Raw genomic sequence first — 19,890 nt, forward strand, 5'->3', positions numbered from 1 at the left:
ATAGTTTAACCTGCTTTTTTGCAATTATCACTGATAATCACTGCTTTCAAGTCTGCCTATGAAAATGCCATTTTTGTTACAAATGTAACCAGAGCCATGCACAATGCACATCAACTAATAATGATCAAATTCTGTTATCAGGCGATTATAGAAAATTAACAGGTCTCAAACAATCTCTCAAGCACAAGCCCACCTGCTAGTGAGCATCCAGATAATCTTTACATTTCAAGTTTAGCCAACTTGGATCTATATTTGCTCGCTAACAAGGTAGAACAGTTGAACTGTTATAAATACACCCTACTGTCTGCCTCCCAACTGTTTGAACAACATCGCCTGTTCACTTAGTTTAAGATGTTGTGAAATCAAGTGGCCTACCTGGATAAGAAGATGCTTATTCCTCACGATGAGAACGAGTTGCCGATTTTCCTTATACAAATGCATATTTTTATGCTCATTAACACATTTTATAAAACACAGACTAGACAGCTAGCACGTTAACAGTCGGACTAAAATGCTTCTAGGGGTACGCTGTACCCGCAGTGAAACTGAGCATGAATTCTCATTGATACTCCCGTCTTAGTCGGCTCTGCTGTTTTCTACATTTTGGGGAGTTGAGACATAAAAAGGGTATATTTACAAAGGTTAAGTTATCCTCTTATTACAGTAAAATATGAATAAAATTAAAACCTTGATTCTTTGCGATACAGGCACTTGGAACATCATGCTAAAGCATACATTTGAATTAATCGAATTAATTTTATATATTGCCCAGCCCTAGCAGGGTGTTAGGGGAAGTAGTGTGTTAGGGGAAGCAGGGGATGGGGAGGGCTGCCTGTTTGTCTGTCTGTCAGTGTTTATTGTCCTTGAAGGGAAGGCAGTGGAATGACTAGAGTCTCTCTCCCAGCCAGGTGTGTTGTTGTATTGGGGTTTTATTTAATGCCAAAGAAGAGGTTGCGCCACACTGCTTTATTACATACATTTCACCTACATTGCTTACTTATTACTACTTTTTGGTCTTCCGCTTTCAGTGGTCTTTTTGTCTATATAGCTGTAATAACACTGTTGGTCCTCCAGGGGGTGCTGTCCAACATGGCCTCCATAACAGACCTGGGAGGCTTCGACCCTGTGTGGCTGTTCATCGTAGTGGGAGGAGTCATGTTCATCCTGGGATTCGCTGGCTGCATCGGAGCGTTACGGGAAAACACCTTGCTGCTCAAATTTGTGAGTTTGAATTAAGTTGATACTTTTAATGGAATATGTTTTATTCATCCTTAGAGTTCAACTATTTCTTTCGTATATAGGCCTACTTAGTTGAATCTCTCTGTGGATGGTAAGGCTCTCTGTGGATGGTAAGGCTCTCTGTGGATGGTAAGGCTCTCTGTGGATGGTAAGGCTCTCTGTGGATGGTAAGGCTCTCTGTGGATGGTAAGGCTCTCTGTGGATGGTAAGGCTCTCTGTGGATGGTAAAGCTCTCTGTGGATGGTAAGGCTCTCTGTGGATGGTAAGGCTCTCTGTGGATGGTAAGGCTGTGGCCTTGGACGATAACATGTTGAACCTTGTGGTTCATCTCATTTCTACCTTCAGCTCTGCTATCCACACCTTTGGGTGTGCAGTTCACTACTCGCACCTCGGTTCACACCCTGGTCGCATAGTCACTTTACCCCTACCTACGTGTACAAATTACCTCGACTAACCTGTACCCCCGCACATTGACTCGGTACCAGTACCCTCTGTATATAGCCCAAAGTATTTTTTCGTTAGTTTTTTCTATTTGTATGTTTTTTGATGTTTTTATTTTCTTAAAAAATATATTTTATGATTTGTTTCTTTTTTAATTGTTTGTAATATTTGGTAATTTTTATTTGTAGTAAATATTTTATTAACTGTATTTTCTTAAAACTGCATTGTTGGTTAAGGGCCTGTAAGTAAGCATTTCACGGTAAGGTCTACTACACCTGTTGTATTCGGCGCATGTGACAAATAAAATTTGATTTGGTTTGATGCAGAGGAGGGAGGTACCTACAGTGCCTTCAGAAAGTATTCATACCCCTTGACTTATTCCACATTTTGTTGCGTCACAGACTGAATTCAAAATAGATTAAATAAATTAAAATGCTCACCCATCTACACACAATACCCCCATAATGACAAAATGAAAACAGGTTTTATTTTTATTTTAGAGCCCTTATAATTTGTTTTATGCAGAATTATCTCATTTACATAACTATTCACACACCTGAGTCAATACTTTGTAGAAGCACCTTTGGCAGCGATTACAGCTGTGAGTCTCTAAGAGCTTTCCACACCTGGATTGTGCAACATTTGTCCATTTATTCTTTTCAAAATTCTTCAAGCTCTGTCAAATGAGTTGTTGATCGTTGCTAGAAAACATTTTCAGGTCTTGCCATAGATTTTCAAGTAGATTTAAGTCAAAACTGTAACTCGGCCTTTCAGGAACATTCACAGTCTTCTTGGTAAGCAACTCCAGTCTTGATTTGGCCTTGTGTTTTAGGTTATTGTCCAGTTGAAAGGTGAATTCATCTCCAAGTCTCTGGTGGAAAGCAAACTAAACCAGGTTTTCCTCTAGGATTTTGCCTGTGCTTAGCTCCGTTCCATCAATTTTTTTATCCTGAAAAACTCCCCAGTCCTTCACAATTACAAGCATACCCATAACATGATGCAGCCACCACTATGCTTGAAAATATGGAGAGTGGTACTCAGTAATGTGTTGTTGGATTTGCCCCAAACATAACACTTTTGTATTCAGGACAAAAGGTTAATTGCTTTGCCACAGTTTTTGCAGTATTACTTTAGTGCCTTGTTGCAAACAGGATGCATGTTTTGGAATATTTTTTATTCTTTACAGGCTTCCTTCTTTTCACTCTGTCAATTAGGTTTTTATGGTGGAGGAACTACGATGTTGTTGATCCATCCTTAGTTTTCTCATATCACAACCATTCAACTCTATAACTGTTTTAGTCACCATTGGCCTCATGGTGAAATCCCTGTGTGGTTTCCTTCCTCTCCGGCAACTGAGTTAGGAAGGACGCCTGTATCTTTGTGGTGACTGGGATATTCAATGTGTGATTTTTTTATTTTATTTTATTTTATTTACCCATCTTACCAATAGGTTCCCTTCTTCGCGAGGCATTGGAAAACTTCCCTGGTCTTTGTGGTTGAAATTCACTGCTCGACTGAGGGACCTTACAGATAAAATTGTATGTGTGGGGTATAGATATGAGGTAGTCATTCAAAAATCATGTTAAGCACTATTATTTACACAGAGTGAGTTCATGTAATTTATTATGTGACTTGTTAAGCACATTTTTACTTCTGAATTCATTTAGGCTTGCCATAACAGAGGGGTAGAATACTTATTGACTCAAGACATTCCAGCGTTTCCCTTTTAATACATTTGTTAAAAAAATTAAAACATAATTCCACTTTGACATTATGGGGTATTGTGTGTAGGCCAGTGACAACAAATCTCAATTTTATCAATTTTAAATTCAGGCTGTAACACTGCATAATGTGGAAAACGTCAAGGGGTGTGAACACTTTCTGAAGGCACTAGGTGAGACACTTGCAATCAAATATACACGATATGAACATTCCATTCCAGCTAAACAATGGATATAGGCTATGGCGTTTTGCACAAAAACACATTTTCATACACATCTAAAATCTATGAATAAAATCTATGAATTAAACATTTGAGAACAATAATATCTTACACACACATAAGGTACCAATAAGTAATCATTTCTGATGAAAAAACACAAAAACTATTCAATTGATCCATTGATACAATATGTTAATATTTGTTTTGTGTTAGCCGCAAACGTTAGCTAACAGTCTGAGAAGGTAGTGTGTGGTGAGCGTAAATGTCTGTTTGGGGTCTAAACTGCTGCTACAAATAGTAATGTGGTAATGTAGGGTTTCTATTACATGGCCAGTGACATTTTTTTAAAAATGTAATCCATTTTAAATTCACTCTGTAACACAACAAAATATGGCACTGTAGGTAGGGAGGTAGGTCGACAGGCAGGTAGGTAGGTCGGCAGGCAGGTAGGCAGGTAGGCAGGTAGGTAGGTAGATCGGTGGAAGGTACATGTTAGATTGATTCACAAAAATAACTCTAGCTTCGTTTGATCTGAAAGTTGAGGTCATTCATAGCAATTGGCTACTTACCATAAATGAACACGTGGGATTTGTATTGATCTATATGGGAAATAAGTAACCACTGGTTTATAAAAGCCTGAAACATCCATTACTAAGTACACAAACCTAAGCATGTTCTCACTAAATATCTTGGGGGGAAAAACGATGACATCATGTCAGGTTCAACTTTGACAGTGGCGTCTGAGTGACAGTGACGAACTGGGCCTCATAGCCAGCTGTCACTCTCAGTGGCTATTACCTCCACTACTCTGTCCATTAGCTCCTGGCTGGCCAGCCTACAGAACAGGAGAGACAGAAGAGATAGCTCCTGGCTGGCCAGCCTACAGAACAGGAGAGACAGGAGAGATAGCTCCTGGCTGGCCAGCCTACAGAACAGGAGAGACAGAAGAGATAGCTCCTGGCTGGCCAGCCTATAGAACAGGAGAGACAGAAGAGATAGCTCCTGGCTGGCCAGCCTACAGAACAGGAGAGACAGAAGAGATAGCTCCTGGCTGGCCAGCCTACAGAACAGGAGAGACAGAAGAGATAGCTCCTGGCTGGCCAGCCTACAGAACAGGAGAGACAGAAGAGATAGCTCCTGGCTGGCCAGCCTACAGAACAGGAGAGACAGGAGAGATAGCTCCTGGCTGGCCAGCCTACAGAACAGGAGAGACAGAAGAGATAGCTCCTGGCTGGCCAGCCTACAGAACAGGAGAGACAGAAGAGATAGCTCCTGGCTGGCCAGCCTACAGAACAGGAGAGACAGAAGAGATAGCTCCTGGCTGGCCAGCCTACAGAACAGGAGAGACAGGAGAGATAGCTCCTGGCTGGCCAGCCTACAGAACAGGAGAGACAGAAGAGATAGCTCCTGGCTGGCCAGCCTACAGAACAGGAGAGACAGAAGAGATAGCTCCTGGCTGGCCAGCCTACAGAACAGGAGAGACAGGAGAGATAGCTCCTGGCTGGCCAGCCTACAGAACAGGAGAGACAGAAGAGATAGCTCCTGGCTGGCCAGCCTACAGAACAGGAGAGACAGAAGAGATAGCTCCTGGCTGGCCAGCCTACAGAACAGGAGAGACAGAAGAGATAGCTCCAGGCTGGCTAGCCTACAGAACAGGAGAGACAGAAGAGATAGCTCCAGGCTGGGTCTACAGTGCTCCAGAGCTGATGTGGCTTTTTGGTCTGAGAGAGACTTTATGACCCTCGATGTATTTAATATAACCTGCTGTTTCCTCAGTGTTTACAGTGAATGGAAGATATAATGAAACATAAGAGGCCTTAGGCATCTCAACGCTGCTCTGAGCCAGTCAGTCAGGCTACAAATGGACCTATTTCCGGGACAGTACAGTATTATAGAGATGCTGTTTTAGTTTGCAGACATCTCCAGAACAGCACTGTAGAGGCGGCAGGTAGCTTAGTGGTTAAGAGCGTTGTGCCAGTAACCGAAAGGTCGCTGGTTCTAATCCCCGAGCCGACTAGGTGAAAAATCTGTCGGTGTGCCCTTGAGCAAGGCACTTAACCCTAATTGCTCCTGTAAGTCGCTCTGGATAAGAGTGTCTGCTAAATGACAAAAGAAAAGAAAGAAAGAAAATAAATATATGTGTATCCTATTTTCTCACATGTTCTCTCTCTGTGTTCTAGTTCTCAGTGTTCCTGGGTCTGATTTTCTTCTTGGAGCTGACAGCAGGCATCATGTTCTAATGTTCTAATGTTCTCTCTCTGTGTTCTAGTTCTGTGTTCCTGGGTCTGATCATCTTCTTAGAGCTGACAGCAGGCATCATGTTCTAATGTTCTAATGTTCTCTCTCTGTGTTCTAGTTCTCAGTGTTCCTGGGTCTGATCATCTTCTTAGAGCTGACAGCAGGCATCATGTTCTAATGTTCTCTCTCTGTGTTCTAGTTCTCAGTGTTCCTGGGTCTGATCTTCTTCTTGGAGCTGACAGCAGGCATCATGTTCTAATGTTCTAATATTCTCTCTCTGTGTTCTAGTTCTCAGTGTTCCTGGGTCTGATCTTCTTCTTGGAGCTGACAGCAGGCATCATGTTCTAATGTTCTCTCTCTGTGTTCTAGTTCTCAGTGTTCCTGGGTCTGATCTTCTTCTTGGAGCTGACAGCAGGCATCCTGGCCTTTGTGTTTAAAGACTGGATCAAAGACCAGCTCAACTTCTTCATCAACAACAACGTCAAGGCCTACCGCGACGACATCGACCTGCAGAACCTCATAGACTTCACACAGGAATATGTCAGTAGTACTAGATGTTATAGAGTTAACAGGAATATGTCAGTAGTACTAGATGTTATAGAGTTAACAGGAATATGTCAGTAGTACTAGATGTTATAGAGTTAATAGGAATATATTAGTAGTACTAGATGTTATAGAGTTAACAGGAATATATTAGTAGTACTAGATGTTATAGAGTTAACAGGAATATATTAGTAGTACTAGATGTTATAGAGTTAACAGGAATATGTCAGTAGTACTAGATGTTATAGAGTTAACAGGAATATGTCAGTAGTACTAGATGTTATAGAGTTAACAGGAATATGTCAGTAGTACTAGATGTTATAGAGTTAATAGGAATATATTAGTAGTACTAGATGTTATAGAGTTAACAGGAATATATTAGTAGTACTAGATGTTATAGAGTTAACAGGAATATATTAGTAGTACTAGTTCGGGCCAACCTCTAAAGCTAAAGGTACTTGTACCTTTAACTGTACTGGACAGGCAACATGTCTTGTACCTTTAACTGTACTGGACAGGCAACATGTCTTGTACCTTTAGCTGTACTGGACAGGCAACATGTCTTGTACCTTTAGCTGTACTGGACAGGCAACATGTCTTGTACCTTTAGCTGTACTGGACAGGCAACATGTCTTGTACCTTTAGCTGTTCTGGACAGGCAACATGTCTTGTACCTTTAGCTGTACTGGACAGGTAACATGTCTTGTACCTTTAACTGTACTGTTCTGGACAGGCAACATGTCTTGTACCTTTAGCTGTTCTGGACAGGCAACATGTCTTGTACCTTTAACTGTACTGTTCTGGACAGGCAACATGTCTTGTACCTTTAGCTGTACTGGACAGGCAACATGTCTTGTACCTTTTAGCTGTTCTGGACAGGCAGCCAGCGCCTTAACCCTGATTGGATTACTGTACAAATGCTGAAGCCAACCAGATCCAGCCTCTTTATCATGGCAGACTTGGTTGTAGTAAGACTTTTTTATAAAGACTCGTAAGTTCTTATAACGTGTAGTAATGCCTTATACCTTGTCTGTCTGTCTGTGTGTTCTAGTGGTCGTGCTGTGGGGCCCACGGTCCCAATGACTGGAACCTGAATATCTACTTCAACTGCACTGAGTTTAACCCCAGTAGAGAGCGCTGTGGAGTCCCCTTCTCCTGTTGTGGCAAAGACCCTGCCGTAAGATGCCTTCCTGTGCTGTAGACCTACGTTATAAAACCTCAGACGTAGACCGTGTTGTAAGACTTATTCCTTTTGAACACATTAACCATACGTGTTCGACAGACCCTGCCATAAGATACCTTACTGGGCTATAGAACTACATTATAAACCTCAAGACTTATTCAGTTTAGCACATTGACATTCTAGAGACCCTGCTGGAAGACCCACATTCTAGAGACCCTGCTGGAAGACCCACATTCTTCTGTTCTCATGATAGTTTTGCTTTCTTTCGTTTCAGGAAGATGTCCTTAACACACAGTGTGGCTACGACATGAGACTTCAAGGGGTTGGTATTTCTCTTATCAGTCCTTAATACCTTGCTGGACATTATCCAGAGATCGAGAGAGAGAGAGAGGCGGCTGACATTTCAACCTTTCCTCTGAACATCTAGCTAGACATGGCAGTTAAGGGTTAAGTAGCTAGCTAGCTAGTGTTCAGGCTGCTCTCCTCCTCTCTTCCTTAATAACAGTGTGTTTTTCTAACGGAGCTGATTGGACTCCAGTTATAGCCCTGGGAAGCATCACAACAATACGCTCTATAATTGAGGATTCAGTGGGTTATGCCTCCCTCTGCTGTGTGTGTGTGTGTGTGTGTGTGTGTGTGTGTGTGTGTGTGTGTGTGTGTGTGTGTGTGTGTGCGTGCACTCGCAATACAGCTCTCAACCAGAGCATTGTTGCTGTGCATAATGTTATGTAGTGAAGCCCCAAATGACTGTATGTGTTGTCATGTTGTTAGTTTCCTTACTGTGTACAGCCTTGTAGTCTTTGCTGTGAAAAATCTATAGAAACTAGCCGTGTGCTGTACTCTGCTCCGGTGGAGGGGGGGATAGGGAGACAGAGAGAGAATAGCAGAGAGAGAGAATAGCAGAGAGCGAGAATAGCAGAGAGAGAGAGAGAGAGAGAATAGCAGAGAGAAAGAGAGAGAATAGCAGAGAGAAAGAGAGAGAATAGCAGAGAGAAAGAATAGCAGAGAGAGAGAGAGAGAGAGAGAATAGCAGAGAGAGAGAGAGAATAGCAGAGAGAGAGAGAGAGAATAGCAGAGAGAGAGAATAGCAGAGAGAGATAGAGAGAATAGCAGAGAGAGAGAGAGAATAGCAGAGAGAAAGAGAGAGAATAGCAGAGAGAAAGAGAGAGAATAGCAGAGAGAGAGAGAGAGAATAGCAGAGAGAGAGAGAATAGCAGAGAGAGAGAGAGAGAGAATAGCAGAGAGAGAGAGAGAGAGAATAGCAGAGAGAGAGAATAGCAGAGAGAGAGAGAGAGAATAGCAGAGAGAGAGAGAGAATAGCAGAGAGAGAGAGAGAATAGCAGAGAGAGAGAGAGAATAGCAGAGAGAGAGAGAATAGCAGAGAGAGAGAGAGAGAATAGCAGAGAGAGAGAGAATAGCAGAGAGAGAGAGAGAATAGCAGAGAGAGAGAGAGAGAATAGTAGAGAGAGAGAGAATAGCAGAGAGAGAGAATAGCAGAGAGAGAGAATAGCAGAGAGAGAGAGAGAATAGCAGAGAGAGAGAGAGAATAGCAGAGAGAGAGAGAATAGCAGAGAGAGAGAGAATTGCAGAGAGAAAGAGAGAGAAAGACAGAGAATAGCAGAGAGAAAGAGAGAGAATAGCAGAGAGAAAGAGAGAGAATAGCAGAGAGAAAGAGAGAGAATAGCAGAGAGAAAGAGAGAGAATAGCAGAGAGAAAGAGAGAGAATAGCAGAGAGAGAGAGAGAGAATAGCAGAGAGAGAGAGAGAGAGAATAGCAGAGAGAGAGAGAGAGAATAGCAGAGAGAGAGAGAATAGCAGAGAGAGAGAGAGAATAGCAGAGAGAGAGAGAGAATAGCAGAGAGAGAGAGAGAATAGCAGAGAGAGAGAGAGAGAATAGCAGAGAGAGAGAGAGAGAATAGCAGAGGGAGAGAGAGAGAATAGCAGAGGGAGAGAGAGAGAATAGCAGAGGGAGAGAGAGAATAGCAGAGGGAGAGAGAGAATAGCAGAGGGAGAGAGAGAGAATAGCAGAGGGAGAGAGAGAGAATAGCAGAGGGAGAGAGAGAGAATAGCAGAGGGAGAGAGAGAGAGAATAGCAGAGGGAGAGAGAGAATAGCAGAGATTAACGAAGAAAATACCGACTGAAATGGCTCTAGGGCAAGTTTACAGTCACCATCTGAAACATTTCATTGTATGCCCAGGGATTCCGTTACCTCCCATTGGTGGATAGTTGGTTTCCAGGTTTTAGCTTTGGAACAAAGGAATCCTTGGTGGAGTTTCTCTATAGAGAGACAAAGACAAGCTTTGTGGGGGAGAACCTATTGTTGCTGGAGCTCAACAGGACCTGAGCTTCAGTAAACTTCTATGGGAACAGAATAAAAGACAGCCAAACACAGTACACACACACAGCTTCATCCACAGTAGACACACAGCTTCATCCACAGTAGACACACAGCTTCATCCACAGTAGACACACACAGCTTCATCCACAGTAGACACACACAGCTTCATCCACAGTAGACACACAGCTTCATCCACAGTAGACACACAGCTTCATCCACAGTAGACACACACAGCTTCATCCACAGTAGACACACAGCTTCATCCACAGTAGACACACAGCTTCATCCACAGTAGACACACACAGCTTCATCCACAGTAGACACACACAGCTTCATCCACAGTAGACACACACAGCTTCATCCACAGTAGACACAAAGCTTCATCCACAGTAGACACACAGCTTCATCCACAGTAGACACACAGCTTCATCCACAGTACACACACACAGCTTCATCCACAGTACACACACACACAGCTTCATCCACAGTAGACACACAGCTTCATCCACAGTAGACACACAGCTTCATCCACAGTAGACACACAGCTTCATCCACAGTACACACACAGCTTCATCCACAGTACACACACACACAGCTTCATCCACAGTAGACACACAGCTTCATCCACAGTAGACACACAGCTTCATCCACAGTAGACACACACAGCTTCATCCACAGTAGACACACAGCTTCATCCACAGTAGACACACAGCTTCATCCACAGTAGACACACAGCTTCATCCACAGTAGACACACAGCTTCATCCACAGTAGACACACAGCTTCATCCACAGTAGACACACAGCTTCATCCACAGTAGACACACAGCTTCATCCACAGTAGACACACAGCTTCATCCACAGTAGACACACAGCTTCATCCACAGTACACACACACGGCTTCATCCACAGTACACACACACACACGGCTTCATCCACAGTACACACACACACACGGCTTCATCCACAGTAGACACACAGCTTCATCCACAGTAGACACACAGCTTCATCCACAGTAGACACACATCTTCATCCACAGTACACACACAGCTTAATCCACAGTACACACACACACACAGTTTCATCCACGGTAGACACACATACAGCTTCATCCACGGTAGACACACATACAGCTTCATCCACAGTACACACACAGCTTCATCCACAGTAGACACACAGCTTCATCCACAGTACACACACAGCTTCATCCACAGTAGACACACACACAGCTTCATCCAGAGTAGACACACACACAGCTTCATCCACAGTAGACACACACACACAGCTTCATCCACAGTAGACACACAGCTTCATCCACAGTACACACACAGCTTCATCCACAGTAGACACACACACAGCTTCATCCACAGTAGAGACACACACAGCTTCATCCACAGTAGACACACACACAGCTTCATCCACAGTAGAGACACACACAGCTTCATCCAGAGTAGACACACACACAGCTTCATCCACAGTAGACACACACACACAGCTTCATCCACAGTAGACACACAGCTTCATCCACAGTACACACACAGCTTAATCCACAGTACACACACACACACAGTTTCATCCACGGTAGACACACATACAGCTTCATCCACGGTAGACACACATACAGCTTCATCCACAGTACACACACAGCTTCATCCACAGTAGACACACACACAGCTTTATCCAGAGTAGACACACACACAGCTTCATCCACAGTAGACACACACAGCTTCATCCACAGTAGACACACAGCTTCATCCACAGTAGACACACAGCTTCATCCACAGTAGACACACAGCTTCATCCACAGTACACACACAGCTTAATCCACAGTACACACACACACACAGTTTCATCCACGGTAGACACACATACAGCTTCATCCACGGTAGACACACATACAGCTTCATCCACAGTACACACACAGCTTCATCCACAGTAGACACAGCTTCATCCACAGTAGACACACACAGCTTCATCCACAGTAGACACACATCTTCATCCATAGTAGACACACACAGCTTCATCCACAGTAGACACACACAGCTTCATCCACAGTAGACACACACACAGCTTCATCCACAGTAGACACACCGCTTCATCCACAGTGTACACACACATACACACACACACACACACACACACACACACACACACACACACACACACACACACAGCTTCATCCACAGTAGACACACATACAGCTTCATCCACAGTAGACACACACACAGCTTCATCCACAGTAGACACACACACAGCTTCATCCACAGTAGAGACACACACAGCTTCATCCACAGTAGACACACACACAGCTTCATCCACAGTAGAGACACACACAGCTTCATCCACAGTAGAGACACACACAGCTTCATCCACAGTAGACACACACACAGCTTCATCCACAGTAGACACACACACAGCTTCATCCACAGTAGACACACAGCTTCATCCACAGTAGACACACACACAGCTTCATCCACAGTAGACACACACACACACACACACACACACACACACACAGCTTCATCCACAGTAGATAAACATAGAGATTATACACAGTGTCTGTGTTTCAGATGGCACCATATTCACTGTATAGGGCACTACTTTTAACCAGGGCCATAGAGGTGCTATGAGATTAAACCAGTATATACTGTATATAGTGGTATACAGTAGCTATACAGGTAGCTTAGTGGTTAAGAGCGTTGTGCCAGTAACCGAAAGGTCGCTGGTTCTAATCCCTGAGCCGACTAGGTGAAAAATCTGTCGATGTGCCCTTGAGCAAGGCACTTAACCCTAATTGCTCCTGTAAGTCGCTCTGGATAAGAGCGTCTGCTAAATGACTAAAATGTAAATGTATATAGACTAGTTCTGTGACGGTAGTTGAATCGCCATGTCAATCTAAGTAACATAATAAAACATCCCTATCAAAACATCCATCAGTTTACTTTAGACGTCTGTAGCTTCCGAACGGTTTGACCTACACACTATTATGACCACTCTATGTAAAGGGAAGACTCTCACCAACACTGTGGTGTTCTCCACCCCTCTTCACCCCACAGATGTCACGGGACTCATTTCAAATAGGTTTTGTTAAGAAGCATATCCATGTAAACAAGTGTACTAACAGTAATTGTGACGTCCCATTTTACACAGGGCCTTGTAGGCCTAAGACAGCAGTAACATACATTTAAACAAAATGGCCGCATACCAAAAATACATGGAAAGGGAAAGAAAAGGAGAAACCAGTAATGAAGTGTGATGCAATAGTGAAATTGCACATTTCTTTTGAGTCTGATAGCCTATGCGTTAAGTAGTGTCGATATGAAAATGTGACAATATTCTCCAATCTGACATTTCTTAATTTGTATGCTAATATTGAGAGGTTATAATAACGTGAATAGTAATGAAAGGCTACTGATATTAAAGAAGTGTAATGATAATAGTGAAGTTGCAGAGAAAAACCACCTGTTTCTTTTGAGTCTGATATGCACCAATCCCCTCCTCCCCCCTCTGATATGCACCAATCCCCTCCTCCCCCTCTGATATGCACCAATCCCCTCCTCCCCCCTCTGATATTCCCCTCCTCCCCCTCTGATATGCACCAATCCCCTCCTCCCCCCTCTGATATTCCCCTCCTCCCCCCTCTGATATTCCCCTCCTCCCCCTCTGATATGCACCAATCCCCTCAGCCCCCTCTGATATGCACCAATCCCCTCCTCCCTCCTCTGATATGCACCAATCCCCTCCTCCCCCCTCTGATATGCACCAATCCCCTCCTCCCTCCTCTGATATGCACCAATCCCCTCCTCCCCCCTCTGATATGCACCAATCCCCTCCTCCCCCCTCTGATATGCACCAATCCCCTCCTCCCCCTCTGATATGCACCAATCCCCTCCTACCTCCTCTGATATGCACCAATCCCCTCCTCCCTCCTCTGATATGCACCAATCCCCTCCTCCCTCCTCTGATATGCACCAATCCCCTCATCCCCCTCTGATATGCACCAATCCCCTCCTCCCTCCTCTGATATGCACCAATCCCCTCCTCCCCCCTCTGATATGCACCAATCCCCTCCTCCCCCCTCTGATATGCACCAATCCCCTCCTCCCCCTCTGATATGCACCAATCCCCTCCTACCTCCTCTGATATGCACCAATCCCCTCCTCCCCCCTCTGATATGCACCAATCCCCTCCTCCCTCCTCTGATATGCACCAATCCCCTCCTCCCTCCTCTGATATGCACCAATCCCCTCCTCCCTCCTCTGATATGCACCAATCCCCTCCTCCCTCCTCTGATATGCACCAATCCCCTCCTCCCTCCTCTGATATGCACCAATCCCCTCCTCCCCCCTCTGATATGCACCAATCTCCTCCTCCCCCCTCTGATATGCACCAATCCCCTCCTACCTCCTCTGATATGCACCAATCCCCTCCTCCCCCCTCTGATATGCACCAATCCCCTCCTCCCTCCTCTGATATGCACCAATCCCCTCCTCCCTCCTCTGATATGCACCAATCCCCTCCTCCTCCTCTGATATGCACCAATCCCCTCCTCCCTCCTCTGATATGCACCAATCCCCTCCTCCCCCTCTGATATGCACCAATCCCCTCCTCCCTCCTCTGATATGCACCAATCCCCTCCTCCCTCCTCTGATATGCACCAATCCCCTCCTCCCTCCTCTGATATGCACCAATCCCCTCCTCCCTCCTCTGATATGCAGACCATCACAGCCCTAATGTTGTACATTTGGCATAAAGTTAATACTACAATATGTATGCCAGAGGGGACACAGTGAATTCGTCCTAAATGACACCCTATTCCCTTTATAGTGCACTTATTTTAACTATAGTCGTGAGCAACAGTTTTGAGAATGACACAAATAGTAAAAAGAGTGATCAGATGAATTGCAATTAATTGCAAAGTCCCTCTTTGCCATGAAAATGAACTTAATCCCCCCCAAAAAAAACATTTCCACTGCATTTCAGCCCTGCCACAAAAGGACCAGCTGCCATCATGTCAGTGATTCTCTCGTTAACACAGGTGAGAGTGTTGACGAAGGACAAGGCTGGAGATCACTCTGTCATGCTGATTGAGTTAGAATAACAGACTGGAAGCTTTAAAAGGAGGGTGGTGCTTGAAATCATTGTTCTTCCTCTGTTAACCATGGTTACCTGCAAGGAAACACGTGCCGTCATCATTGCTTTGCACAAAAAGGGCTTCACAGGCAAGGATATTGTTGCTAGCAAGATTGCACCTAAATCAACCATTTATCGGATCATCAAGAACTTCAAGGAGAGAGGTTCAATTGTTGTGAAGAAGGCATCAGGGTGCCCAAGAAAGTCCAGCAAGCGCCAGGACCGTCTCCTAAAGTTGATTCAGCTGCGGGATCGGGGCACCACCAGTGCAGAGCTTGCTCAGGAATGGCAGCAGGCAGGTGTGAGTGCATCTGCACGCACAGTGAGGCGAATACTTTTGGAGGATGGCCTGGTGTCAAGAAGGGCAGCAAAGAAGCCACTTCTCTCCAGGAAAAACACCAGGGACAGACTGATATTCTGCAAAAGGTACAGGGATTGGACTGCTGAGGACTGGGGTAAAGTCATTTTCTCTGATGAATGTGGTCCTCTGTAGTTCAATTGGTAGAGCATGGCGCTTGTAACGCCAGGGTAGTGGGTTCGATCCCCAGGACCACCCATACATAAAAATGTATGCGCACATGACTGTAAGTCGCTTTGGATAAAATGGCATATTATTATAATATTATAATCCCCTTTCCGATTGTTTGGGGCATCCGGAAAACGCCTTGCTTGTCCGGAGAAGACAAGGTGAGCGCTACCATCAGTCCTGTGTCATGCCAACAGTAAAGCATCCTGAGACCATGCATGTGTGGGGTTGCTTCTCAGCCAAGGGAGTGGGCTCACTCACATTTTTGCCTAAGAACACAGCCATGAATAAAGAATGGTACCAACACATCCTGCGAGAGCAACTTCTCCCAACCATCCAAAAACAGTTTGGTGAAGACCAATACCTTTTCCAGCATGATGGAGCACCTTGCCATAAGGCAAAAGTGATAACTAAGTGGCTTGGGGAACAAAACATCGACATTTTGGGTCCATGGTCAGGAAACTCCCCAGACCTTAATCCCATTGAGAACTTGTGGTCGATCCTAAAGAGGCGGGTGGACAAACAAAAACCCACAAATTCTGACAAACTCCAAGCATTGATTATGGAAGAATGGGCTGCCATCAGTCAGGCTGTGGCCCAGAAGTTAATTGACAGCATGCCAGGGCGGTTTGCAGAGGTCTTGGAAAAGAAGGGTCAACACTGCAAATATTGACTCTTTGCATAAACTTTAATGTAATTGTCAATAAAAGCCTTTGACACGTATGGAATGCTTGTAATTATACTTCAGTATACCATAGTAACATCTGACAAAAATATCTCATAACACTGAAGCAGCGAACTTTGTGAAGACCAATACTTCTTGTCATTCTCAAAACTTTTGACCACGACTGTATGTCCCATAGGGAATAGGGGCCATTTTGGAATCATCTAGCATTTGTTTATCCTTCATGTTCTGTGAGTCATAATCCAATGGCAATTGGTCTGGTTTGGTCTGGTTTGGTCTGGTTTGGTCTGGTTTGGTTTGGTCTGGTTTGGTCTGGTCTGGTTTGGTCTGGTTTGGTCTGGTCTGGTTTGGTCTGGTTTGGTTTGGTCTGGTCTGGTTTGGTTTGGTTTGGTCTGGTTTGGTCTGGTCTGGTTTGGTTTGGTCTGGTTTGGTCTGGTTTGGTCTGGTTTGGTCTGGTTTGGTCTGGTCTGGTTTGGTCTGGTCTGGTCTGGTCTGGTCTGGTCTGGTCTGGTTTGGTTTGGTTTGGTCTGGTCTTGTTTGGTTTGGTTTGGTCTGGCCTGTATTGGTCTGGTTTGGCTAACTCAATGTTAAAAAGGTTTTTCTCCAAACTGTTGGTTGGGGGAAACACTGTATTAAAACGTGTCTCCTATTTCCCCTCCCAGGAGTTGGACCAGCAAAAGTTCATCTACACCAAGGGTTGTGTGGGCCAGTTCGAGAGGTGGCTTCAGGACAACCTGATCATTGTAGCTGGGGTCTTTGTGGGCATTGCACTTTTACAGGTAAGCAGGACTCCCAGAGACATTATTTCACAAATGTATATTTAAAGAGTCATCTTTTGTGTGAATCAGATAAATAATGTCTGCATTTGCAGTCACCATCATGGCTGGAAGTCGGGGTTTCCGTTAACCGGTAATTACCGGCTTTTGGCCATTTTCTTTTTTCTTATCCGATAAATAAAACTGTTGCCGGCCAAAATGACAGAGAGAAAAAAAAATCCTACTGCAAAATAATGCTTTTTATTAATTGATGGAAATACATTTGACCATCATGCTTATCGGTCTATAGGTTCATTTGCATAATTTAGTGGAATTAAATTGGCCTGTGTGTATTTTCGTTAGTCATCATGTGTCTTATTTATCCAACACAACTATTACATACAGAAGAGCCTATTTGGAGCAAGATTTCTTACAACGGGGAAGCTTACAATTTATCCTACCATTTCTACTGTTGTGCGTGCCAGTTATGATTTTCATTTGTGTATTTTCAGGGAACAGTTTCATTTCAATAAAGTTTTTGTTCCTCAAAATCATTGTCACGCGGTTAATCAAAAAAAATCTGCATTAAAATTAGAAAATTAGAAAAGTTAAAAGTCAACTAATGTGAGATCACCAGTCTCTGCCATATGAACACATTGATACACCGTGATCCATTGGCGGCTGAAGAAATGAGCGCTTGGAACTCACAGCCTATAGGCCAATGCAGCAGTAGGACTATAACTACCATTGCTCTTTCACACCGAGGATTGGTGATTATCGAGGGGATTGTTGGAAAGATTTTTCAAATAGCTTACTGTGAGGAACTATAGTTTTTAATATATTATCATATGCAATGGATGTTAAAAAAAACCTGATTTCCTACATTTCCGAGCAGCAGACCAGGTACTTCTATGCATGCTCAGGTGCGCGTGATCCCTCAACATTATCAGGACAGAGAAACCAGACGCATGCTCATTGCTTACATGGAGCACTCCAAACAAAACACAAAGAACACATTTACTAATCTTGTTAATCTTGTAAATGAACCAAAACGTGTTTCTCACAAAGCGTAGCAGGTTGTGAACTCTGCAAACAATGTTTCCACTCTGAGAATGAGAACGGTAAATGACTGTGATTTAATACATGCGTTAACAGAAATGAATGTAACCACGTGACGGGGATAAACGGTACATTTAAAACTGGTGGCATATGTAATGTGGAATTGATCCGCAAACAATTTACACAATGAAACAATGAATGCGCAAAAGAATTGGCGGGAGAGAGCTGAGCCATTCTGGAGACGTGTCATGTCTTTGCCACACCCCTCAATAACCAGCTAGGCCTATTGCCATGCACGCTGCTCAAATAAGCATAGGCCTACGAGCTTGTGATTTGAAACAATCCACAGCAATTTTTTTAAAGAACGTAATGATCCTCCATTTTTCTGGTGAAATATTTTTAATGATTTTATTTATTTATGTATACAGGAGTAATTATATAATTTTGGCACATTTATTTCCATTGACTTCCCTATTGGACCCACCGCTATGCCATTTCTCTTCTGTTCTATTGGTTTTCATATCAACTTTCTTTCGTTGTTCAGAAGCCAAAGGCACAATCCTAGTCATGTTTGCAACCCATCCTAGATGTTTACATCTTTAGATCCCCCACTCTTTCTAAGTTTCTAACAGAGATTGTCATCTCTGTCACATATGGAACAACTATCAGGTGCAGTTTAAAAATTGTGTTTTCCCGCGAATTGTATTTTGGCAGATGTTTGAAAAAGACTTTTTTTTGTCTGCTTCATTACACGAGTTGCATGTTCTGTCATTCTGAGCACCCTGGTGGGCGCCCTAATCGCTTATGCACCCACTGCATATGGGTCCGGTCAATTTCTCAAATGGCCGTTAAATTAAAATCTTCCCGGTCACGTTGTCCCGCCGCGACGGAAACCCTGCTCGGAGTGTGTAATTATTTTGAATTATTATTACTTCCTTTTCATTGTGTGTCACTCTTAAATCAGAGAACCCTTCGATGCTTTGAATTTCAGTTAGCTACGTGCCAGAGTCTGGCAGAGACTGAATGTTACCTAACCTGTGATGTCATTTCCTGTTTAGATATTTGGGATCTGCCTGGCTCAGAACCTGGTGAGTGACGTCAACGGCGTGAAGGCCAACTGGTGACGCCAGGACCCTGGGGTGGGGGGGGGGTACTCTGACCTTTGACCCCCAACATCCAGCTCACCTCCCGCTGAACCGCGTAGAGGCTGAGAGGTGAAAACACAAACAGCTGTTTACCTCTGGTTCTGCCGGGCTCGGGAGCCACCTCACAAAACATTGTTTACTGTCCCAAACACACACACACACACACACACACACACACACACACACACGCTGGGCTGGGGACTTACACATGGACATACAGGGGACTCCTGTGGATGTCTAGCTAAGCTGATCTGACATTGTTGTTTACAGTTTTGATTCCACAGGGTGTATTTACCTGCTCCAGGAAGATGCACCCATTGGCCGGGGAGATCAATAGAAATACATATAAACAGATAGAGATATCTGGGTCAAAGCTGAGAAGAGGATGAGAGGAGAGATACAACTTTCTTCTTTTATTCAGTCACACAGTCTATATCACCTGGTGTCACCTCAACGCTACAACCGCTAGGATTTCAAACACCCCTTCAGAAAGGGCTGGTTGTTAGATACCTACTATCCCACTTTTACAGTATTTATGGTAGATGCTATATAGATATATATAAAGAAGTATATATGCTATACTCCTGTCTGACCTACTGGCTGGCTGACAGGATGGCATTTTTTCTGTTATTCTATGACCACTGAAAGACATAAAGTTCATGTTT

General features: G+C 43.9%; 1 protein-coding gene across 1 annotated transcript in view; it reads left to right on the plus strand.

The window, feature by feature from the left end:
- Positions 1-19,220, plus strand: part of LOC311107474 (tetraspanin-17-like) — a 45,415-nt gene extending 26,195 nt beyond the window's left edge. Inside the window, exons 3-8 of the mRNA XM_084149970.1 lie at positions 1,075-1,221; positions 6,230-6,400; positions 7,455-7,580; positions 7,861-7,908; positions 16,929-17,045; positions 19,139-19,220. Coding sequence (XP_084006096.1) covers positions 1,075-1,221; positions 6,230-6,400; positions 7,455-7,580; positions 7,861-7,908; positions 16,929-17,045; positions 19,139-19,204 — 675 coding nt within the window. The 3' untranslated portion in view covers positions 19,205-19,220. The remainder of the gene's footprint in view (positions 1-1,074; positions 1,222-6,229; positions 6,401-7,454; positions 7,581-7,860; positions 7,909-16,928; positions 17,046-19,138) is intronic.
- The last annotated feature ends 670 nt before the right edge of the window (positions 19,221-19,890 follow it).

Source organism: Coregonus lavaretus (assembly GCF_964263955.1).
Source record: "Coregonus lavaretus genome assembly, chromosome: 32".
Lineage (NCBI taxonomy): Eukaryota > Metazoa > Chordata > Actinopteri > Salmoniformes > Salmonidae > Coregonus > Coregonus lavaretus.